The 24771-nt window shown below is 45.0% G+C and overlaps 2 protein-coding genes across 2 annotated transcripts in view; one reads left to right on the top strand and one right to left on the bottom strand.

The window, feature by feature from the left end:
• glis1a (GLIS family zinc finger 1a) overlaps positions 1-24771 on the top strand; it is a 587387-nt gene that overhangs the window by 497038 nt on the left and 65578 nt on the right. The window contains exon 9 of the mRNA XM_072511301.1: positions 23489-23667. Coding sequence (XP_072367402.1) covers positions 23489-23667 — 179 coding nt within the window. The remainder of the gene's footprint in view (positions 1-23488; positions 23668-24771) is intronic.
• On the bottom strand, positions 17566-21099 carry LOC140426483 (uncharacterized). The gene is made up of 2 exons (XM_072511302.1): positions 20301-21099; positions 17566-19277 (listed from the first exon to the last, which is right to left on the bottom strand). Exons 1-2 carry the CDS (start codon positions 20902-20904, stop codon positions 19204-19206), a joined length of 678 nt encoding a protein of 225 aa, XP_072367403.1. The 5' UTR covers positions 20905-21099; the 3' UTR covers positions 17566-19203.

Below are 24771 nucleotides of genomic sequence, written 5' to 3'. Positions count from 1 at the left end.
TTCTTGCGTCAGGTTTTCTAGGTTTCTCATCAAAGTGTATATCCTACGAATTGACGCACTTTGTGATTAGCACTGAGAAAATAAATAAATCTTTATGTAAGCTATGATTTTTTTCAGAATTTTCACTTTAAATAAAATAAAGCACAGGTGGTCATATCATCAACCTCTATCTAACCTTCTTAACAAGTAAAAACAAGCATTTGAAAATATTTTTTCCCTTAAAACATTACCTCAGAAAAGGTTATAAAATTCATGGTCCAGCGAGCTTTGAAATCATTTGTAGAAACAAACACATAAATGTTGTTACAGATTGTAGAAAATCATCCTTCAAGTTTTTGCGTGAAGCAATCATACTGATGTCTGCTGAGATATTTTCTATCGTACATATGCATAGTCTGTAAATTGCAGGCAGAGATATAGGCTGGGATTTTCCGCTCTCATTAGCATCAGGCAAATTCGACACCGGAAGCAATAAATATCGCGAAGGTCAATATTGTGTTTTATGCCGGCGTGAAATCTTGCCGTGATAGTCCCCTCCCGCATCAGTGGCGGGCCATGTTTTCTGCTGTTCAATGTCAGGAACATCATTATAATACATTTGCATCTCATTATCGGGTCTATATGCCGTAATCATGCCCCTAACAAAAAATCCATCCACGTCACCGTGATGTCAGAATGGCATGAATCACGACTACCTTCAAAAGGCATGCACCTGGTGAGCACCCCTCCAAGGGGAGTTCAGAGGTGAGCGCCACAAGGCGGCTCTGCGTATTAAGTGGGCTTCCTTGGGGGTACCGCTCGACTTGGGGTGACCAGTCTTTGACTGGACTGTGGAGTGACCTGGTTCTGAATGGGGGTGACCAGGCCCTTTGACTTGAGGGAGACCGGGTTAACAATGGCGCAAGATCAGGGAAACACTGGAAGGATACCGGAGGCCTAGTCCAGAGTGACCGAGGTACCGGGTACCTAGTCGGTGGAGACCAATGTAATACACCAAAGTCTCCTAAGTAACACTGAAAGGGGTGACTCCAGGATACTGGGGAGGCTAGAGTTTGACTGCTGCGTACCGAGGGCCAATTTGGGGGAGACTAGAGAGAATGCTCGGGGAAGACCGATGGGGAAGACTGTCAAGTGTGAATAGCACCATTCCTGTGGTTGTCCTCTACTGTTGGGCCACAGACGGGAAGGGAAGTTTGGGGAGGTTTGCTGCAATGGTACAGGACTTTGGTGATGTCACACCTAGAATACTGAGTGTAATATTGATCTCCGTGTTTCAGGAAGGAGATATCCTTCCTTGGAGACGATACAGCAAAGGTTCACGGGGCGGCACGGTGACACAGTGGTTATCACTGCTGCCTCACAGCGCCAGGGACCTGGGTTCGATTGCGACCTCAGGTGAGTGTGTGTCTGGAGTCTGCGTATTCTTCCCATGTCTGCATGGGTGTCCTCCGGGTGCTCCGGTTTCCTCCCACAGTCCAAAGATGTGCAGGTTAGGTTGATTGGCCATGAGAAATTGCTGCTAGGTGGAGTTCCAGGGATAGGGTGGGGATTGGGCCTCGGTCGGGTGCTCTTTCAGAGGGTCGGTGCAGACTCGATGGGCCGAATGGCCTCATTCTGAATTGTAAGGATTCTATGATTCTAATTGACCTCTGGGACGAAAGGGTTGTCCTATGATGAGAGGCTGGGTACATTGGATGTATATTCTCTGGAGTTTAGAAGAATGAGAGGTGATTTCATTGAAATGTTCAAGGTTATGAGGGGACTTGACGGGATAGATACTGAGACATTGTTTCCCCTAGCTGGGGAATTGAGAACAAGGGGCATAGTTTCAAGATATGGGACAGATCATTTAAGACCAAAATGACGAGAAGTTGCTTCATTCAAAGAGTTGTCAATCTTTGGAATTCTCTATCCCAGGAAATTAGGATGTGCTACAATGGTACAGGACTTGAATGTATTTATGGCTCAGATAGACAATTATTTTGTCTCTGAGTCAATTAAGGGAGGGAAACTGGAGATCAGCAATGATCATATTAAATGGCAGAACAGGCTCGATGGGCTACATGGTTTTCTCCTGTTTTTAATTGTTATGTTCTTATCGTTTTATGTTTACACCTTTTCTCTAGGGGTGTCCCCTGGCTTCCAGTGAGTTTTGCTGAAATTTCAGGTGATAACATAGAACATACAGTGCAGAAGGAGGATATTCTGCCCATCGAGTCTGCACCCACCCACTTAAGCCCTCACTTCCACTTATCCCCAATTTATTCCAACAAGTGCTTGCATCATGGAGGGCATGTCCTGCAGCAGTGCAGGATAGAAGTCTTTCACCAAAGTCTCCACAGTGGCTGCCACCTTAACTGTGTTGACCTCATTGTGTTGCACAATCACCTCATCAGACAAAAGGCGGACAAAATCCTCTTTTCCATCCGAATCTGGAATCTGAAAAAGGATGCCTGGCATGTGTGAATGATGAGTGGGAGCAGTGAGGTGATGAGGACACGACCTGCAGGGAGGATGGAAATGTGTGAGGGAGAGCTAGTGGTGGTATTCCTTGATTTGTCAGTGATCCCTGTGGATGTGTGATAACTATGTGAGAGTTGAGAGTGATGAGAAGAATGACTTACTCTGGCAGAATGGAGATGATCATTTAACTTCTTCCTACACTGAATGACCGTTCTCTTCTGTAGAGCGTTAGTACTGACTGCTGCTGCCACTGCTTCCCATGTTGGGTTAGTTACTTTGCTGGTCGGTTTTCTTCCTGCACACAGATAGAAGACATCATGTTTGGGTCTCTACTGCATCCAGGTGTCTCTACAGGGAGGCGACTGAAAACTTGGGGTAGATTACCTGGCAGCCATCACTTCCCAGCAATCTATGAAGTGTGGCTTGTGTGCACTGGGCGGGGGGGGGGGGGCTTTAAATGTGGCGCTCTGATGATTGGAGTACTGAGGTGATGGAAGGGCAGGTGAATCAGAGGATACGGCATGAAACCTGCTGAAATTTTGGCCACTAAGTTCCACACTATACAATGGGAAAAGCCGTCATTGCCATTGGTGGGCTGAATGTCGCTTTTTCCGCCCAGCATTGGCTTTTGCCAGTTTCCGGGAAAATCTTGCCTATAGGTTCTCATTCCCTTGAGTTGGAAAGAATATTAATTCCATGTCTTAAGCTTTTCGTGTAGAAAATATTAATGATGTTTTGCAAAGACACAATAGTCAATTTAATACATTATAAACTTGAAATGAAAAATGAAATGAAAAACGCTTATTGTCACAAGTAGGCTTCAAATGAAGTTACTGTGAAAAGCCCCTATTCGCCAAATTCCCGTGCCTGTTCGGGGAGGCTGGTACGGGGAGGCTGGTACCTATAAACTTATAGGTTATTTGGTTAGCACAAGTGGATAGCACTGTGGCTTCACAGCGCCAGGGTCCCAGGTTCGATTCCCCGCTGGGTCACTGTCTGTACGGAGTCTGCACGTTCTCTCCGTGTCTGCGTTACGGGGATAAGTGGAAGTGAGGGCTTAAGTGGGTGGGTGCAGACTCGATGGGCAGAACATCCTCCTTCTGCACTGTATGTTCTATGTTATCACCTGAAATTTCAGCAAAACTCACTGGAAGCCAGGGGACACCACTAGAGAAAAGGTGTAAACATAAAACGATAAGAACATAACAATTAAAAACAGGAGAAAACCATGTAGCCCATCGAGCCTGTTCTGCCATTTAATATGACCATTGCTGATCTCCAGTTTCCCTCCCTTAATTGACTCAGAGACAAAATAATTGTCTATCTGAGCCATAAATACATTCAAGTCCTGTACCATTGTAGCACATCCTAATTTCCTGGGATAGAGAATTCCAAAGATTGACAACTCTTTGAATGAAGCAACTTCTCGTCATTTTGGTCCTAAATGATCTGTCCCATATCTTGAAACTATGCCCCTTGTTCTCAATTCCCCAGCTAGGGGAAACAATGTCTCAGTATCTATCCCGTCAAGTCCCCTCATAACCTTGAACATTTCAATGAAATCACCTCTCATTCTTCTAAACTCCAGAGAATATACATCCAATGTACCCAGCCTCTCATTATAGGACAACCCTTTCGTCCCAGGGGTCAATTAGAATCATAGAATCCTTACAATTCAGAATGAGGCCATTCGGCCCATCGAGTCTGCACCGACCCTCTGAAAGAGCACCTGACCGAGGCCCAATCCCCACCCTATCCCTGGAACTCCACCTAGCAGCAATTTAGCATGGCCAATCAACCTAACCTGCACATCTTTGGACTGTGGGAGGAAACCGGAGCACCCGGAGGACACCCATGCAGACATGGGAAGAATACGCAGACTCCAGACACACACTCACCTGAGGTCGCAATCGAACCCAGGTCCCTGGCGCTGTGAGGCAGCAGTGATAACCACTGTGTCACCGTGCCGCCCCGTGAACCTTTGCTGTATCGTCTCCAAGGAAGGATATCTCCTTCCTGAAACACGGAGATCAATATTACACTCAGTATTCTAGGTGTGACATCACCAAAGTCCTGTACCATTGCAGCAAGACTTCTTTATTCTTGTACTCCAATCCCTTACAATAAAGACCAATGTGCCATTTGCTTTCTTAATTACTTGCTGTACCTGTAGGTTAATATTTTGTGTTCCTTGTATGAGTATACCCAAGTCTCTCTGAATATCAACATTTACAAGTTTCACAACTTTTAAGAAGTATTCTGCTTTTATATTCTCACAACCAAAGTGAATAATCTCACACTTAGAACATAGAACATATAGTACAGAAGGAGGCCAGTCGGCCCATCTAGTCTGCACCGACCCACTTAAGCCCTCACTTCCACTCTATCCCCGTAACCCAATAACCCCTCCTAACCTTTTGGACACTAAGGGCAATTTAGGATGGCCAATCTACCTAACCTGCACGTCTTTGGACTGTGGGAGGAAACCGGAGCACCCGGAGGAAACCCACGCAGACACTGGGAGAACGTGCAGACTCTGCACAGACAGTGACCCAGCGGGGAATCGAACCTGGGACCCTGGCGCTGTGAAGCCACAGTGCTATCCACTTGTGCTACCGTGCTGGAACCTTGTAGCCCACTCTGTCTCTATCTCTTTGCAGCCTCTTTGTGGCCTCCTCACATTTGCATTCCCACTTAGCTTTGGATCACCAGCAAACATAGATACATTACTCTCTGTCTCTTTGTCTAAGTCATAAATATAAATTATAAATAGCTGAGGTCCTAGAACTGATCATGTGGCACTTCATAGCCTGTCAGCTTGAAGATGCCCCATCTTTCCCTACTCTCTTTTTGCCCATTAACTCATCCTCTATCCATGCTAATATATCACCCCAAATGCCGTGAGGCCTTAACTTGTGCATTAGCCTTTTGTGTGGCACCTTATGGAATACCCTTTGGCAATCCAGGTATACTGTATCTACTCGATCCTCTTTACCTTACTAGCTACAGCCTCAACACAATCTGATATATTTGTCAAATGGGATTTTTCTGAAAGCCATGTTGACTCTGTTCTAATCATACTGTGCTTTCCCCTAGTGCATTGTTAAGACTTCCCTAATATTAGATTCCAGCAATTTCCCGATGACTGATGTCAGGCTACCTGGCCTGTTTTCTCTCTTCCTCTTTTCTTGACTAGTGGCAACTATTTGTTAACTTCAAACTGCTGGGACTGCTACAGAATCTAGGGAATTTTCTAAAATCACACCCATTATTTCTGCAGCTATCACTTTTAGAACCTCAAGTAGACCAGTGTTTTTCAAACTTTTTTCCCTGGGACATGTTTTTATCAACCAGTCATCGTTTGGGACACACAACTGCCCTGCCCCAGAGGAGAACCACACATAATTTATTTTCTGTGATTGCTGCTGGTGCCTTCTTGGATCTCAGTTTGAAGAACAAACAAATGGCTGCAATCCCTGTATATGTAGCTGTCACATACTTTTCCTCCCTGTGATGGTGTAGGCATTGAAGTACTTGTGAAAGCCAATGAACCCATGCTAACTGCCAGCATTATGACCTGCTATTCTCACCCCTCACGCAAACATCACTCGGCCGCTCTCCGTGTTCTTCACAGGCCCTGAGCTCCAACAGTTCCACTGCTGGCAGTACCACTCCCGCCTTCTCTTGTTAACTTCGATGTAACGTTAGGAAAGCTAATCACCCATTGGATAATTTGGGTGCCAATCGGATGGAGCAAGGCAAAATGCTGTGGCTCCTGGCAGACGCGGGCGGCATTCTCAACCTAAAAGCCACTTGCAACCCTGAGTTTGAAAAAGCCTGATGTAGACCATCAGGTCCTGAGGATTTGTCAGATTTTAGTCCCTCGAGTTCTCCAGTCCTCTTTCTTTGCTGATATTAATTATCTTAATTTCCTCACGCCTTTTTTATCCCCTAGGTTGCCTGTTATTTCTGTTATGTAACTTGTGTCTTCTACTGTGATGACAGACACAAAATATTTGTTCAATGTCTTTGATATTTCCTCATTCCCCATTATAATTTATTTTGTCTCTGCATCTAAGGGACAAAATTTCTTTTAGGTATTATTTCATTTTGATATTATTTTCTTTTTCTATACTTGCACAGTCTTATAATTTGTTTTCATATTTCTGGCTGGTTTACTCACAGATCCCATCTTTTTTCTTTTTATCAACTTCCTGGTGCCCCTATGCAGGTTTCCAAAACACTCCCAATCCTCGACTTTCCAATATTCACAGTCAGTGATAAGATCAAGTGTATCTACTATTCTTTGCAACAGTATAAACCTCTTCATTTAATCGAATACTATCCTTGACTTCCTTAGTAAACCACAGGTGGATCTTTCTCACGAAGAATTCTTTCCAATTGAATATATACTTGTTGAACATTTTGAATTAAAAGAAAATGTTCTCTGTTTATTTACCGACATACCTTTCAGTCGACAGTATTTACCCAATCAACCTTATACAGCTCTCCTCTCATAGCTATGTAAGTTACAATGTTTAAGATTCTTGTATGTGATTGGAGTATGTTATTTTCAAAGGTAATGTGGAACCAATTGTATTATGATCACACTTTCCCAGTGGATCTTTCACGATGACATTCCTAACTTACCCTGCGTCATTACATAATACTACATCTAAAATAGCCTTATTCCTAACTTGCTAAAAATGGCAATTTATGCTGTTCACCATTGTTCCCATCAATGTTTTGCTGAAATTATTGAAAAAAACCATCAAGAAAATTTTCCTATGAATTGAATCACATAAATGAATATTGCATTTTTTTTTTTTAAATGATATTTTATAAGTGTTATAATCCTTATTTTGAAAGTTCTATTTTAAGGTTTGTGAAAAATGGCAGATAGAAGGTTTTTAAAAATCCATTTTGAGTAGTTTTATTTGTTCAATTCTCATTTATTCATCAATATATTTGCTTCACTCTTCAACTCAAGAATATTCTGTGCCATAAGATTCTGGGAGTACAAGCTGAGAACAGTATAGTGAGTGCAATGGAGCACTGTGAAATCCAGGGCCTCAGCCAAAGATAGGGGGCTGGATTCTCTGCACCCCGACGACGAAAACGTGGGCGGCTCCGGGGCGGAGAATCAATTTCCCCGCATGGAATCGGGACCGGCGCCGGTTCCCCGATTCTCCGGACCCCGAAAAGCTACGCCGCGCCACATATCCCCTACCCGCGGCCATTGCTGGAGGTCGGCCCTGCCATTTTCCACCCCCGACTGGCCGAAGTCCCGACAGTGCGGATCTAACATGGTCCTGCCGGTCGGGATACTAGCGTGGGAGCTGCAAACTCAGTTCGCGGCCGCCCTGGTCGGAGGCGGGCCGATCGGAGGGCGGGGTGGCCTTATACGGGACCGGGCAATTTTGGGGAGGGTGGTCTGGCTGCGCGGCTGATCGGGGGCACTATGTTTAAGCTCCAGCTCCACGGTCTGAGTCCGCCATGCCATGCGCATGCGCGACCTCTGACCCGGAAGTGTGGGGGCCTGTATCTGCAGCAAAAGCTGCTAGTTTTACGATGGTTCACTGCTAGCCCCCTGCAGGGCTATGAATATGTGGCCCTTTCACGGCAATTTTTCTGCCGTGAAAGTCCACAGTTTTGACGACGGCGTGGGGACATAGTCCCAAAAATAGAGAATCCAGCCCAGGATCATCACTTTATTTCCTTAACCAATTATTTAAAAGATTGAGAAAGAAACAGTGGAATAATTGAGAAGAAGGATGAAATAGAGTGGGTAAATTCAATGTCACATCAAATACAGAAAGGGAAATAAGGTGAGGGAAATAATTAAAAAGAAAAAAAAAAAACTTGTATTTATCCACATTTTCACAAACACCGCAGACATCTCAAAGAACGTTACAGCCAATAAAGTACTTTTGAAGTATGGTAACTGTTGCAATTAGGAAACACAGCAACCAATCTGTACACAGCAAACTCCCACAAACAGTAGTAATAATAACAGTGTGTTTTTGTGATGTTGTTTGAGGGGTAAATATTGACCTTTCTTTCAAAATTGTGCCATGCGATCTTTACATCCAACTATAACTTAGAGCCCGGTGTGCTACCAACTGAGCCAAGATTGTCAATTAATGGATTATGAAGACAAACCGGGTGTGCTACCAACTGAGCCACGGTTGTCAATTAATGGATTATGAAGACAAAAAAGGGACAGAAAGGGAAAGTAAGAAAAAAATTAGTGTTAAAATTCAACATGGTTAAAATCGTTAAAAAGCAATTTACTACCTGAAAGATTGGGAGCGCCCTGGGAGGGAGGGCCAAACCCCACCCCCTCCCAGAACCACGAGAGACCCCCCCCAGAACCGCGAGAGACCCCCCCCCAAAACCAGGATCACTTAAAAGAAGAAAGGATTAGGCCACCCAAAGGCAAACATAAATCTGTAAATGAATGTCCATGTTATCAAGACTCAATGTTTAACATCACCACAACCATCCCTCACAATACAAAGAGAGAAGTAGAAGCAACGCCCTCAAAACTCTCCAAGTCAGAGGAAACGTGAAGAAGAAGAACAAGAACTGTCAGTACTCAGCCCTCAGATCCACAAACCACCTCCTAAGATATTAGTACAAGGCGAGAACCGGCCAATCAACTGCCGAGTGGGCCCCAAACAACTCCCCAGATGAATAAAGATAATTACTGAACACAGTCTTGGGACCCTTCCCTAACCTTCACCTCTCCAGATGTAGACCTACCCACACCGGACTCCCCCACTACACCCCCAAGGGAGTAACCAACGTCCAAGGAGCAACAGGATACTAACCGTGACGCCAAGCCTGGCCTAGCCCAACACGGCCGCAAAGAAAAAGAAGGATCTGAGAATTGGCTCCAAGGATTACCTTGACAACCCAATCCCTACATCCCTCCATAGCCAAACCAATTCAGTCCCATATTGACATCTCTCCTCCCCCTCAAACCATCGCATACACATACAAATGCCCCACGCCCTGACAGGCTAAGAGAAGAGAAAAAAGAAACCCTCTTGGGAGGGACCATCCCACTAAACACCACCTACCACCAGATAAAGGGATATTTGGATTGGCCTAATTTACAAGAGCTCTATCTAGCAGCAGTAAGAAACAACCAACTCCCCTCTAAAAGGAAGTCAACAAGCCCCAGCCCTCAACAGGATAATACACGGTCCCACTGGGCCTGAAGGAGAAAAAAGCGCAGGCCAAAATAAAACAAAACCCTCTGACTGTGTGGGAAATTCCTCGAGCATAGCGAGGACAAATCTAAATTACCACCCCCCCCCGGTCTGCTCATCCTTCTCCCGAGAATATATTAGGATAAAGAAACTGTTAATAAATACTGAACTGAATATTCAGCCTAACATGATAAAACCATATTAAGTCAGGATTTCTTATTTATAAACAAATGAATAGACAATATTAACAGACAACCACATGATTATCAGGGAGCAAAGTCCAGGATAAAAACCGAAAAATGAGACAATCGTCAGAATAAAGACCACTCCACTGGTGCACAAAGAAAGTAGACATCCAGGATAAAGAAGGATCTGAAATGGAGAGCACTCCTCAGAATCTTTCAAGGATTCCAATGAACAGAGCACAAATCTCATTAGTTCCAACATGCCGACTCAACCGAGCAAGGTGGTCAACTATCTAGGCTCCAACGGGGGCGGGGGGGGGGGGGGGGGGGGCATGGCCCGGCCGGCTCAGGCAACCTCAACCACTCTCAACTGACAACAGGAACAGGACCATGCAGAACCATGGGCTGGAAGGCCAACTCACTGCCAGCCCTCAGAGACAGGATTAAACAGGCTCCATCAAATTCAATGCTGCCCGTCCTCCAGATCAAGACCACCAAGACATGGCAGCCAGTTCTCAAACTTGGCGGGAAGATCTCTACATCTCACTGGGGACACTGGACATAACTGGGCTCCTCATAGGCTCCTCTTCATCCTCACAATTCCAAAAAGAAAATTATACTGGGAAACTCTGCACATTGCACATGTTTGCACCATCCTGCGAATTACAGGCACAGAGATGGATAAAATCATCAAATTTAAGTCCAAGCTTTTTGCCCCTAATTTTCAGCACACTACAGTTTAAGCATATGCAGGGTAGAGAGAATCAACTTGCTTAATTCTCTCATATATGGGACGGGATTCTCCGTTGTCCGATGGCAAAATCGTGTTTGGCGATCGTGCAAAATCGGGGTCAGTGCCAGTTTGATGCTGGTCAGTCATGCTCCGCGCCCTCGGAAATGGCGTCATTGTGCCGCGCACCGTTGCAACGGCGTTGGCGTGTAACCGGCCGGCCCACCTGCAATGCTCCGCCCCCGATGGACAGTTCCCCACAGTCTAGGACACGTAAGGTCTCAGCCATGTGGGAACCCGGCGTGGTGGCTGCAGACTGTGTCCAGCACCGCCACACTTGGCTGTGATCCGTGCCGCTGGTCGGAGGGGCTTCTGCGAAAGCTGGGGGGACTGGTCAGGGGGTGGCCAGGGGGTGGGCTGTGGGGTCACGAATGGCGGGTTGGGTCTGCGCACGGCCGGCGCCATGTTGGATGGCGTGACCACTGCAGGTCATCAGCCGTGCGCATGTGTGGCCCGGGACCCAGCCATTCTCCGGCCATTTCCGGCATGGGAGGCGGGTGTTTCATCCAGCGCCAGTGCTAGCCCATCACCGGTCCCGCAATTGGTGCGGGTTTCAGCCTATTTTTCTTTGTAAAAGACCAGACATGCTCCGCTGGTGCCGGCACTTAGCCGCTGAAACGGAGAATTCCAGCCCATGTTTTTCCTTGGTCTACGACAATAATTCTCAATTGTTTTTTACGAATGATTTCAAAACAAATTGAGGCATGAGTTTCAGTAGCTTTTTTCAATAGAATTCCGAAGAAAACTACTTTAAAGTGCTTATTTTTACTTTAGAGTGATTGAGAGGCAAATGTTCATTGAAGAAGACTAGATAATATATTTTTTAATGTACTCTAAATAATTAAAATTGATGTTTTTCTGTACCAGAAAATTCAAAAATTGGCATTGTCACAGACAGATTTAAATAGACAGTTTTGGTATTTATTCCAGCGTAGTGGCTAAAATTGTCACAAAATGTTGCTTCAATGGGTACAATTCTCCCGATCGGCGATTAAGTGCTCCTACCAGTGCGAAAACCAGAGTGATACCCGCTGGCACTAGGAGCGATCTCGACTTGCCATGCAATGGCACTTAGAAAGCGCTTTACCCTCAATTGGGTTTTCAGTGCCATTCCATTGCATACAGGGGTTCTCGCTGGAACTGAGGGGAGCGGGACCGAATCTCTCTGACAGAATCAAATATAACGGTATTACAATTAAATAAGGGTGACTATAAAGACATGAGGGAGGAGCTGGCCACAGTTGATTGGAAAGGGAGCCTAACAGGGAAGATAGTGGGTCAGCAATGGCAGGGGTTTTTGGGGGTTATTCGGGAGGCACAACAGAAATTCATCCCAACGAGGAAGAAACATGCTAAGGGGAGGACGAGACATCCATGGCTGATGAGAAAAAGCATACAAAGTGGCGAGGATTAGTGGGAAGCCAGAGGATTGGGAAGCCTTTAAAATCGAGCAGAGGACAACTAAAAAAACCGAGATCGCTCCTAGTGCCAGCAGGTATCACTCTGGTTTTCGCACTGGTAGGAGCACTTAATCGCCGATCGGTAGAATCGGGCCCATTGAAGCTACATTTTGTGATAATTTTAGCCATTACAATGGAATAAATACCAAAACTGCCTATTTAAATCGGTTCTGTGACAATGCCAATTTTTGAATTTTCTGGTACAGAAAAACATCAATTTTAATTATTTAGAGTAATTAAAAAATATATTATTTAGTCTCCTTCAGTGAACATTTGCCTCTCTCAATCACTCGATATTACATGGATGCGGCATGGAGAAAAAGCATACAAAGTGGCAAGGATTAGTGTGAAGCAGAGGATTGGGAAGCCTTTAAAATCAAGCAGAGGGCAACTAAAAAAGCAATACGGGGGAGAAGATAAAAGAAGATAGGAAGAGATTTTTTCAATATATAAAAGGTAAGAGAGAGGCAAAATAGACACTGGAAAATGAGGCTGTAGAAGTAATAATAGGAAACAAAGAAAGGGCAGAGGAACTGAATTGTTAATTTGCATCAGTCTTCACGGTGGAAGACACCAGTGGGATGCCAGACCTTCAGGAGAATCGGGGCACAGGTAAGTGTAGTGGCCATTAGTAAGGAGAAGGTTCTGGGGAAACTGAAAGGTCTGAAGGTGGATAAATCACTTGAACCGGATGGACTACACCTCAGGGTTCTAAAAGAGACAGCTAAGGAGATTGTGAAGGCATTGGTGGCGATCTTTCAGGAATCACTGGAGGGTTCCAGAGGACTGGAAAGTAGCGAATGTAACACTGCTGTTTAAAAAGGGAGGGAGGAAGAAGACGGGAAATTATAGGTCGGTTAGCCTGACTTTGTTCATTGGTAAGATTATAGAGTCCATTATTAAAGATGGATTGCAGAGGACTTGGAAGTGTATGATAAAATAACTGAGTCAGCAGGGCTTCATCAAGGGGAGGTCATGTCTGACAAATCTGTTAGAGTTCTTTGAGGAGGTAACAAGGAAGTTAGACAAAGAAGAACCAGTGGACGTGATTTATTTAAATTTCCAGAAAGCCTTTGACAAGGTGCCTCGCAGGAAACTGTGAAATACGTTAAGAACCCATGGTGTTAAGGGTAAGATCCTGGCATGGATAGACGATTGGCTGACTGGCAGAAGGCAGAGAGTGGTGATAAAGGGGTCTTTTTCAGAATGGCAGCCGGTGACTAGTGGTGTGCCTCAGGAGTCGGTGCTGGGACCACAACTTTTCACAATATTGCTAAGTTTGCAGATAATACAAAGATCTGTAGAGGGGCAGGTAGCATTGAGGAAGCAGGGGAGCTGCAGAAGGACTTGGACAGACTAGGAGAGTGGGCAAAGAAATGGCAGATGGGATACAATGTGTAAAAGTGTGAGGTTATGCACTTTGGAAGGAGGAATGGAGGCGTAGACTATTTACTAAATGGGAAGACGCTTAGGAAATCAGAAGCACAAAGAGACTTGGAAGTCCTTGTTCAAGATTCTCTTAAGGTTAACGTGCAGGTTCAGTCGGCAGTTAGGGAGGCAAACATAATGTTAGCATTCATGTTGAGAGGGCTAGAATACAAGAGCAAGGATGTACTTCTGAGGCTGTATAAGGCTCTTGGCCAGATCCCGTTTGGAGTATTATGAGCAGTTTTGGGCCCCGTATCTACGGGAGGAAGTGCTGGCATTGGAAAGGGTCCAGAGGAGGTTCACAAGAATGATCCCAGGAATGAAGAGCTTGTTGTATGAGGAACGGTTGACGACTCTGGATCTGTATTCATTGGAGTTTAGAAGGATGAGGGGAGGATCTTATTGAAACTTACAGGATATTGAGAGGCCTGGTTAAAGTGGACTTGGAGAGGATGTTTCCACTTGGAGGAAAAACTCGAACCAGAGAACACAATCTCAGACTAAAGGGACGATCCTTTAAAACAGAGATGAGGAGGAATTTCTTCAGCCAGAGGGTGGTGAATCTGTGGAACTTTGCCGCAGAAGCCTCTGGAGGCTGAGTGTCTTTAAGACAGAGATAGATAGGTTCTTGTTTAATAAGGGGATCAGAGGTCATGGGGAGAAGGCAGGAGAATGGGGATGAGAACATATCAGCCATGTTTGAATGGCGGAGCAGACTCGATGGGCCGAGTGGCCTAATTCTGCTCCTATGTCTTATGGTCTTAATACTTTTTATGATCTCAGGTATCCAAAAGCACTATAAAACCAATTAAGTCTTTTTGATTGTAGTGACTTTTGTAAAGTAGGAAATGTGGCAGCCAACATCTGCCCAGCACGATCCCACACGCAGAAATGAAAGAAATGAAATTATGTTGATTGAGGGATAAATATTAGCCAGGTCAATGAGGAGAACAATCCTGCTCTTTGCCATAGGATTATAGACGTCCACCTGAGAGGGCAGATGGAACTTCGGTTTTGACAACTTATGATTCCAACAGTGTACCATTCCCTCAGCACTGCACAGAAGTGTAATATACTTTGGATTGGATTGGATTTGTTTATTGTCACGTGTACCGAGGTAGAGTGAAAAGTATTTTTCTGCGAGCAGCTCAACAGATCATTAAGTAGATGGGAAGAAAAGAAAATACATAATAGGGATAAAAGAGAGGTTAGTAATAATGTTAGTCTTAGAATTACATTTTAAAAGATTAGAACGAGTATAAGTTAAGTAAAAAGTGGATCTGTTGGGGAGAGCTCACAGAGAGTCGCCTCGCTCTGGCGCCATCTTCCCTGCAATCTTACTTTATCAAATTCCCACTACTATCAAAATAATACATCTGTGTAATATTTGACTTAATACTTGATGAATTTGGTGTGCCTTCACAGAGACCAAATAATACGCGGAGCCAACTGGCAGGGACGGACAGACTGGGAATCAATAAAGTTGGTGTTAGGTTCTTCTAAAATTTCTTGGCTCATCTTCTGAAGACACTAACATGTAATGAGGTGCAATCACTGTATGGTTAGTTGGTTGTGCTCTGACCTTGGGTAAGTACCAACTCCAGTCTTAAGTACGAGATTCTTGAGCCACTTACGAGGGAAGAGGTATTTTCCCTTTGCCTTCCTCACACTTTTTGACTTTGGTGAAACTTCTAGGTGAGCTGAAGCTAGGCCTAAAGAGCCTCACCTACTCTTCAGGATGATAGGCCATCCACACTCATCAGGTGCAAGTAGCTCCTGCTGAATGTCAATCCAGGACCACCGCTCTGGCCTCCGCTCAATAGGGCTGTCTGAACATAGAATTTTCATAGAATTTACAGTGCAGAAGGAGGCCATTCGTCCCATCGAGTCGGCACCGGCTCTTGGAAAGAGCACCCTACCCAAGCCCATACCTCCACCCTATCCCCATAACCCCACCCAACACCAAGGGCAATTTTGGACACTAAGGACAATTTAGCATGGCCAATCCACCTAACCTGCACATCTTTGGACTGGGAGAAAACCGGAGCATCCAGAGGAAACCCATGCACACACGGGGAGAAAGTGCAGACTCCGCACAGACAGTGATCCAAGTCGGGAATCGAACCTGGGACCCTGGAGCTGTGAAGCAATTGTGCTAACAGTATGCTATCGTGCTGCCCCATGGCCATGTAAGCCCAGTGAGGGAATATTGGCAAGCTAGTTGACTTTGGAAACAGCTCAGTCTTCATCTGATACCCACAGATGTATTCTTTCCAGCAGCAACTCCACCTGAGTTTTCCACTCCCTAACACCGTGGTACTGAGGTGAATTGTAATACCCCAACCATCATCTCAGCAGAGATTGGTTAACTTAACATTGACAGGTATTTGTGGTGCCACATTGGGCAGCTCACTTATTCATTAAAACATTGGCAATATTTCTATTGATGATTTGGAGATTTCTTTGGGGCAATTTAATGGATGCGACTGGGGTCTCAGCTGCCGGATGGAGAGCCGGTGAGCGAACTGCTTTGCCTCCTCCTGGGAAGTTCTGCCAGTATTTCATGCCAATCAGACAGTTGAGAGGTCACTAGCAGACCTTTCCCTGGGATAAAGGACTCCAAGGGCGGAAGTCCTGGTGAAAATTGCCGGCCAATCACATGCTTATCAACACCATTGGGGAGGCACTGCTTGTCGCATGAGACACCCAAATAACGCCGGGATTTATGTTGCATCCCTGGACTCAGGTGAGTAATGGTAGGAGGGGTTTTGCAACATGGGGATAGTGGGGATTTAAACGGTGTAGCAATGGCAGGAGGGTGGTTCTCAATGGCCCGTCCAATCCCCTTATTGATGCTGGGCCCCTCGATCAGGCACTCAGTGGGCGGGATTCTCCACTCCGACGCCGAATTGGCCGCGCCGTCGTGAACGCCGTCGTGACGGCCCCGATCCCGACCGATTCAGGCCCTGACAATGGGCTAGGATCGGGGCCACATCATCTACACGCGCCAGGCCTTGTCACCCACGTAAAGGCGGCGCCACATAACTGGCGTCATTCGGGCATACGCGGGTTGGCCGGCGCCAACCTGCGCATGCGTGGTTGCCATCCTCTCTAAGTCCGCCCTGCAAGAAGATGGCGGGCGGATCTTGTGGGGCCGCGGAAGGAAGGAGGTCCTCCTTCAGAGAGGACGGCCCGATGATCGGTGGGCACCGATCGCGGGCCACCCCACATTTGAGGTACACCCCCGGTGCAGGATCCCCCCTCGCCTCCCCCGCAGGCCGCCCCCCACGTTCGCGCGCTGTTCCCGACGGCAGCGCCAGGTGTGGACGGCGCCGGGGGGAGCCCGCCGTTTTGGCCTGGCCGCTCGGTCCATCTGGGCCTGAGAATAGCGGGGGTGCCGGAGAATCGCCATTTTGGGTGTCTCCGGCAATTCTTCGGCCTGCGGCCCACAGAACTCGACCGGGCCGTTCCCGCCGCTTGGGAGAATCGCGGGAGGGCATCGGACCGGCGCCCCGGGGAATCTTGGCGGCCCAGACGATTCTCTCAACCGGCGCGGGAGTGGAGAATCTCGCCCAGTAGCTTTGAATGAAGGACCCCCACTTCCCCCGGAGACCACTAGCAACCAGTACAGGTTTACTCATCAGCACCCCACGTGGCAACATGCCTGCATGCTACTGGTTTAATACCAGCATTGGTGGGATGAAGCCCTTAATTGGGCATTAATTGCCTTCTTCAGAACCTCAATTGGCAATGGGTGTGCAGGCCTTCAACAGTGCTTAATGCCACATACCTAATTGGGGTAGAGGTGGAAAGCTGGTGGATTCCCAATCTGCACCATCCTGCCTGATAAGATGCTTTTCCCACCTCCAAACAGGCCAAGGGGGATAATATTAAATATCGCCTGTTACGTCAGACAATGAAACAGTACGATTCCAATTACTGAACTATACAACTGGCAAGCAATGATGTTGAGTACATTTTAATAATTAAATGGGAATTCCATAGCTTCTGTACAGCCTGTACATTATAATCTTATGTAGAATAATTAGAATACCCAATGGGAAAATTATATCTAAAATGTTAAATTGTCATCAGTAAGGAATTTCATTCTCTTTAGAGCTGTATAAACTCTAACAAGAAACAGATATTGTTAACAGCTAAAATACATTTCCACTGAATACTGCCAAAAGGCAATCATATTTTATCATTAAAGTTTAAACACAGGCATGCAGAAAAAAACATTGGCTAGAGAAGTGCAGTCCAGTTAATGAAAAGAATTAAGTACAGGTGAGCTGCCACATTCACAATAAGTTGGGTTGATACAAACCTTGTGGGTTTTACAATCGTACAACCATATGACTTTTATCAGTTAACTTTGCTTGGTATTAGATTCAATGCAGCTGGGTACTTTATGTTGTGAATAAATAGGGTGTTATAAAGCAAAAACTAAACAATTACTGCAACTTCCTTAGAGTTTCAGTGTGTAAATGCACTGCACAGTGTTTCACTGAGACTTAAAGGCCACAAAACTCAGATTTAATCATTGCTCAGATTGAGGTTAGTTGATCTTAGCTTTGGTCAATGTTTGGGAAATAAATTGGCATCAGTCCTGCTGAGCTGGGCAGCATGGTTGCACAGTGGTTAGCATTGTTGTTTCATTGCGCCAGGGTCCCAGGTTCGATTCCCGGCTTGGGTCACTCTCTGGGTGGAGTCTGCACGTTCTCCCTTCGTATGCATGGGTTACCTCTGACTGCTCCAGTTTCCTCGCACAAGTCCCGAAAGACGTGCTGTTAGGAAATTTGGACATTCCAAATTCTCCCTCTGTCTACCCGAACAGGCGGCAGAATGTGGCGACTAGGGGCTTTTCACAGTAACTTCATTGCAGTGTTAATGTAAACCTACTTGTGACAATAAAGATTATTATTAGAGAGAAAAGTAGAAGTCACATAGATTCCTTGTTCCGGATTGCTTTCGCTGCTAGAAAGTGGCCATGTGTAGCTAATCTTGAGGACAAGATTCAACTGGTTTTGATGCCCCCATGAAGGAATAGACTTCTCATAGTCACTATTTTGACTGATGTGAAGAATAACCACCGGACTGTGACACTGTACTCCAACCGTGGTCATCACCTTCAGAGTAAAAGAGCAACAAAGGAATAAAATAATTCCTGATTTATTTTTTTCCTATAGGTTGAAACAAAGACCTTGTGAACAATCACAGATACATTGGGGGACCTAGCTGCATTTGTTTGTCGGAAAGATATTTTTGAACTGGCAGGGGTGTTGACTAGTTCAGTTATACACAAAGATTTATAACGTATTTGAAATATTCTGCACATTCCACAATACAAGGAAAGAATCACCTGGCAATAATTAAGCTTATGATACACTTTAAGCTATAATAGAGGAGAGCTTGGCTTCCTAATTCAAAACGTTCTCTGAAAGGGAACAGCGCAACTGTTTCTTGAGCTTGTACTGACAGTGAGTTCCCTGGAGACGGACCTCATAAAACAGCATGGGGCCCAAAACTGGGCTGTGCCCAAACTCCAGATTAACACCACATCGACACACTGAACTGCAGCTTTTATGGGATTCAAGAAGTGACAAAGATAATCAGGGCACATTTCTGAAAACACACAAATCACCATAACACTGATTTGTTCAAAGGATGAAAAGAAATCCTGTAGATATACTTGATATTTCATCCCAAATAAGATTGACAGCCTTTTCGCCCCCTGGGAGGAAAACAGAGAAGTTGAATTATGTTAGACATAGGATGGTACACAAGAATGCATATATTACATGCAAGATAATACACAGGCTGGAATGTGTCTGGGGCGACATGGGGGCACAGTGGCTAGCACTGCTGTCTCACAACACCAGGGACCCGGGTTCAATTCTGGCCTTGGGTGATCGCGTGGAGTTTGCACATTCTCCCCGTGTCTGCGTGAGTTTCCTCCAGGTGCTCGGGTTCCCTCCACAGTCCAAAGATGTGCAGGTCAGGTGGATTGGCCATGATAAAATTGCCTCTTAGTGCCCAGGGATGTACAAGTTAGGTGGGGTTACAGGGATAGAGTGGGGGGGGTGGGGTCTTTTGGAGAGATGGTGCAGACACGATGGACCGAATAGCCTCCTTCTGCACTGTTGTGATTCTGTGTTCTTTTAGAAAAAGGACAGGTCAAAGTAAATTTTGAATAAGACACTGCTGGAAACATCACAATATCTATATTTTGTTAATTGTCTAACTTTGTACCATTTGGATTATTTTATGTTTTGTTACTTACATATTTAAATGCATTATATTGTTATTCCATATGTGCATTACAATTCTCTTGATCCTGCTGTAGATTTCCCAGATGAAATGCCAGCAATCAAAAGACAAATTAAAGGCAATGGGAATTAAACCATTATATTTATGGCTGTTGTCTTGCTGGGAATGGTGGGGAGTGGGAAGCAGCTAAATCTTTAGTTCTTGATTGATTGTCAGGTATGTATTCATAGAAGGGCAGCGGATTGACTATGGATATATGACCGTGTGATTTGGGGTACTAACACATCTTATCTTGCATCTAAGTGTCTACTGGGGAGGGTTGTAAGCAACAATGTGGTATGATAATTAATAATTGTTTGGAAATTGCATACAAAATGGGGACGTGTGTAGTGTTGGAGCTTCTGGGTACTTTACTGGATACTGCAAAGGCTATGGGCCCTGATAATACTCCGGCAATAGTACTGAAGACTTATGTTCCAGAACTTACTGCTCCGCTCCTTCTTGGCCCATTTCAGGACCCACTCTCTGTCCGTGAACCGGTGGAACCTCACCACCATCACTCTTGGCGGCTCATTTGCCCGGGGCCTCCTCGCCAGCACCCGGTGTGCCCCGTCCAACTCCAGCGGCCTCGAAGGGGCCTCCTTGCCCATCATCGCCCCGAGCATCGTGCTCGCGTATGCCCCGGCATCGGCCCCCTCCGCTCCTTCAGGGAGACCCAGGATCCGCAGATTCTTTCTCCTCGACCTGTTCTCCAGGTCTTCGAGTCTTCCCGCCCACCTCCTGTGTAGCGCCTCGTTCTGCTCCACTCTCACCGCCAGGTCCGAGATCTCGTCCTCGTTCTGACTGACTCTTTTTTGCATCTCCTGGATCGGAACCTCGTGGGCCTTCTGGGTGATCCCTAGTCCTTCGATTGCCGAAAGCATAGGCGCCAGCATTTCCTTACGCATCTCCTCGCGATGCTCCTCGAAGCAGTGTCTAATAAACTCCTGCAGCTCCACTTTGTCTCTGGCCGCCGCCATTCTATCTTTCTTCCCCGGTCCTTCCCGCTGCTCCAGCTCCTGCAGCTCACCTTTGTCTCTGGCCGCCGCCATTTTGTCTTTTTTCCCCGTTGCTCCAATGCCACTTTTGTGGCCGTTACGCTTAGAGTCCGTTTCATACAGGTTGGAGGGGGACCTCCCTCTTACCTTCCCCACGGGTTAGTTTCAAAAAAAGTTCCGTTGGGGCTCTTCTAGCGAGCCCGAAAGTCTGTGGTAGGGGGAGCTGCCGAATCGTGCGGCTCAGCTCCGTATTGCCGCACCCGGAAGTCGGTCCTGTTATTCATAAAGGTCCCAGGTGCCCCAGTCATTTTCAGCACACGGGCTATAGTATAACAGCTGGACTCGGCATAATGGAAAATAATACAAATCGAATGCGTATGATATGAATATATAAATAGCTTAAGAAATTTTGATGCGGAAGGTACGTTATGAGTTAAGACTTGAAATGGAATTGTGAAAACGAGATCGCACTGTCAATCTCTGGTGAGTTTCAAGAAATTACACAGTAAATGTGAATTAAACCTGTTGCAGAAAGTTAGTACTTAACAATATAAACATACATAGAAAATAGAAGCAGGAGGGGGCCATTCGGCTCTTCGAGCCTGTTCCGCCATTCATTGTGATCATCAAGTTCAATACCCTGATCCTGCCTTCCCATCATATCCCTTGATCCCTTTAGCCCCAAGAACTATATCTAATTCCTTTTTACACAATGTTTTGGCCTCAACTATTTTTTGTGGTAGTGAATGCCACAGATTCATTATTCTCTGGGTGAAGAAATTTCTCCTCACCTCAGTCCTGAAAGGTTTACTATCTCAAAGTATGACCCCTAGTTCTGGACTCCCCCAGCATCAGAAACATTCTTTCTGAATCTACATGGTCTAATCCTGTTAGAATTTTATAAGTTTCAATGAGATCCCCTCTCATTCTTCTAAATTCCAATGAATATAACCAATTTCATCTCTCCTCACATGACAGTCCCACCATCCCAGGAATCAGTCTGGTAAACCTTTGCTGCACTCCCTCCATAGTAAGAACATTTTTCCTCAGAAAAGAGCACCAAAATTGCACACAATACTCCAGTTGTGGCCTCACCAATGCCCTATACAATTGTAGTAAAACAGCCCTATTCCTGTACTCAAATCCTCTCGCTATGAAGGCCAACATACCATTTGCCTTCTTTATCGCCTGCTGTACCTGCTTGCTTACTTTTAGCAACTGGTAAATGAGGACACCAAGGTCTTTCTGAGTATTCACCCCTCTCAATTTACACCCGTTCAAATAATAACCTGCCTTCCATTTTTTGCTACCAAAGTGGATAACCTCACATTTGTCCACATTATACTGCCTCTGCCATGCATATGCCCACTCACTCAGCCTGTCCAAATGCCGTTGAAGCATCTCTGTATCCTCCTCACAGCTCTCCTCCCACCCAACTTAATATCATCTGCAAATTTGGAATACTACATTTCATTGTCTCGTCCAAATCATTAATATATAATGTGAACAGTTGGGACCCAAAATAATGAGAATTATGTTTTTGAAATGTCACTCAACCTCTGTGGCCCATAGAGGAAATAATTGAAACAGCAATTTAATTCCTACAAGGAGTAAATTGCTTAGAGATTTAAATTTTTTAGAAGTTTATCCAACATTTCCAGCAATTTGCAAAGCAGAAATCTTTCACATCGTGAGGGGGAAAAAGATCCAACCAGTGAGGCACATTATAGATGCCCTAACTCTAGAAAATTGTTGTACCCTCCCTCAGAATGGGTTTCTGGACACATGCTACTAATCTGGTTGGATATGTGAGTGGCCAAAGATCGCAACATCATTATCGAACTTTGGAGGTCAAATTTTCTTGCACTTTTCCGTCCCAGTGACAGGAACTGCGTATCCTATGTTCAGTGCCATGACTGTTATGGTCATTAATATGGTCTGAGTCACCCTCCAAAAAGGCCCAAACCCCAGCAAGGCCTAATGCTGGTGGAAAGTACAAGAAAATGAAGCATTGCTATGTTGGACCTTGGCGATTGGCACCTTTTATTTTCCAATTTTCATCTATGTGGTTCTGTAAACTATACAAGAAAATAATTTTTGAATAGGCTATCTTTTGTTCATCTTTAGCCTTCCACCTATCTCTATCATTACATTTTTTTAATTGTGTGGCAGGGGTTTGTGACAAGTCTCCAAAAAATAAAAGTTTCAACAAAAAAGCAAAAAATGTAGGGGGAATTAATAGTCTCCAAATCACTGAATGTGTTACTAGAGAAATGCTCACTGGCAAAATCTTAAGAAAATAACATTTACTTTAAGAGATATTCCAAAGCAGGCAATGCTTGTTACCCCTGGCATGCATGTACTTTTCAGGGGCAAGATGTGTATGTGTGCATGACGCAGCCTTAAACTGAGCCCAGGACCTCCTTTCCTTAAATGTAATTTAAATGTCGTTCAGTATGTCTGTCACACAGTGTTGTTCAGCTCCCTCTAAAATCAAATGTTGGAAAATGACCAACTGTGAGGCTGCATATAACCAGTTGAGCCTTAGGACACTGGAGTTTATTATTTATAGTTTTAAAAACATGGAACAAATGCTCTTGTACGGCTACATTGCTAAAATACACTTATTTCCTTGCAGGCCTGGACCAGTTGTTCTTCCTTTCTCGTCTCTGGTCAGTCCAAGGAAAATGTTAGCTCCAGCACTGTTGCAGAGGCATGGTCCTCACTCACCTCAACCATCCAACAATCAACTCAGCGGAGGGCACCACAAGTCCTACCCAGTCTTTCAAAGTCAGCTGATGCAACCCTTTCAAGCAGGTACTTTGAAATCTTTTTTGGGAGATCATAGGAGAAATATAAACCACAGATAAGATGCAAGCACTGATAGAAAGGTTTTAAATATTGATGCCATGAGAAGTAAATGTAACTTCAGTAAACTAAATCAGAATTATCACATAGAACAAACTTTTTTAATGATTTCTCATTGTTGGCAGCAATTTGATGTTAAAATAAAAATATGAATATAATTTTGGTATTAATAAAATTCTCGGGATTCTATGTTGGTCGAGGCAGGAATAGCACAGTTTGGTGTGGTAAGTCATAAAGATGAAGAAGTTTCTGAATTGATTCCAGACAGTTTGGCAGTGCGAGTGCAGCAAATGGTTTCAGCCACTTCATGGGAGAAGAGAAAAAAAACAACCAGAGATCCCATTCATGATCAATGTGTACTGGGTGGGGAATTTCCCATCAGGATAGAATGGCCTTGCTGTGAAGCTGCCCTCAATCAAATAGCCTGTTGACACACTCTATACAGTCACACATCAACGGTGATTAAGTGAGGTATGTGCAGGTGGCTGGTGCCTGTGAAATTGTACCACAGCATGAGCCAATATTTGCTTGAGAAGAGAGAGAAAAGTCTGGCAGGTGAAGAGCAGACGGGACTTCGGCCACAATGGGAACAAGCCAATTAAACAGACTCGGAAATTAAGTTACCACAATTGGTTTTGATGTTTCCAGGGATGGGAAAGGGAAATGTGTGCATGTGCCTAGTTTTGATAATGAAGCAGTAGCCCCAGATTGGCACAGCACCTTTGTAGATATAAAGTGACACACGATTGGGCTTCCCAAAAGGCAAATAATGTCATGACACTATCTAGGCTCATACTTGAAGAATAGTCATCACCCGGACAAATTACCAATGGTCTGCGAGAGGCTGTAAGTAAAGCCCAGCAGGAATCGGCATCTTAGGAAAGCAGAGAATCTTCAAAACAAAACAATATCTTAACATATTACTGGGTACTTTGCTTCACCTTCTAATTGTATAATTGTATTAATTTAAAAGCCTTTTCTTGGTCACACAGTTCAAAGCATCTAACATGAAATTCCTCAACTGTAAACCCAAACTACAATGGGTAAAAGATT

This window comes from Scyliorhinus torazame, chromosome 7 (genome assembly GCF_047496885.1).
Source record: "Scyliorhinus torazame isolate Kashiwa2021f chromosome 7, sScyTor2.1, whole genome shotgun sequence".
Classification (NCBI taxonomy): Eukaryota; Metazoa; Chordata; class Chondrichthyes; order Carcharhiniformes; family Scyliorhinidae; genus Scyliorhinus; species Scyliorhinus torazame.
This window is presented reverse-complemented; position numbering and strand designations above follow the sequence as displayed.

Bases quoted from the DNA above. Each gene is read 5' to 3' on its own strand.
- LOC140426483 (XM_072511302.1), bottom strand. From the start codon at position 20,904: ATGGCGGCGGCCAGAGACAAAGGTGAGCTGCAGGAGCTGGAGCAGCGG. The intron at 19,278-20,300 runs GTAAGTTCTGGA...TTTTCCTCCCAG, and splicing joins GGCCAAGAAGGAGCGGAGCA to GGGGCGAAAAGGCTGTCAAT.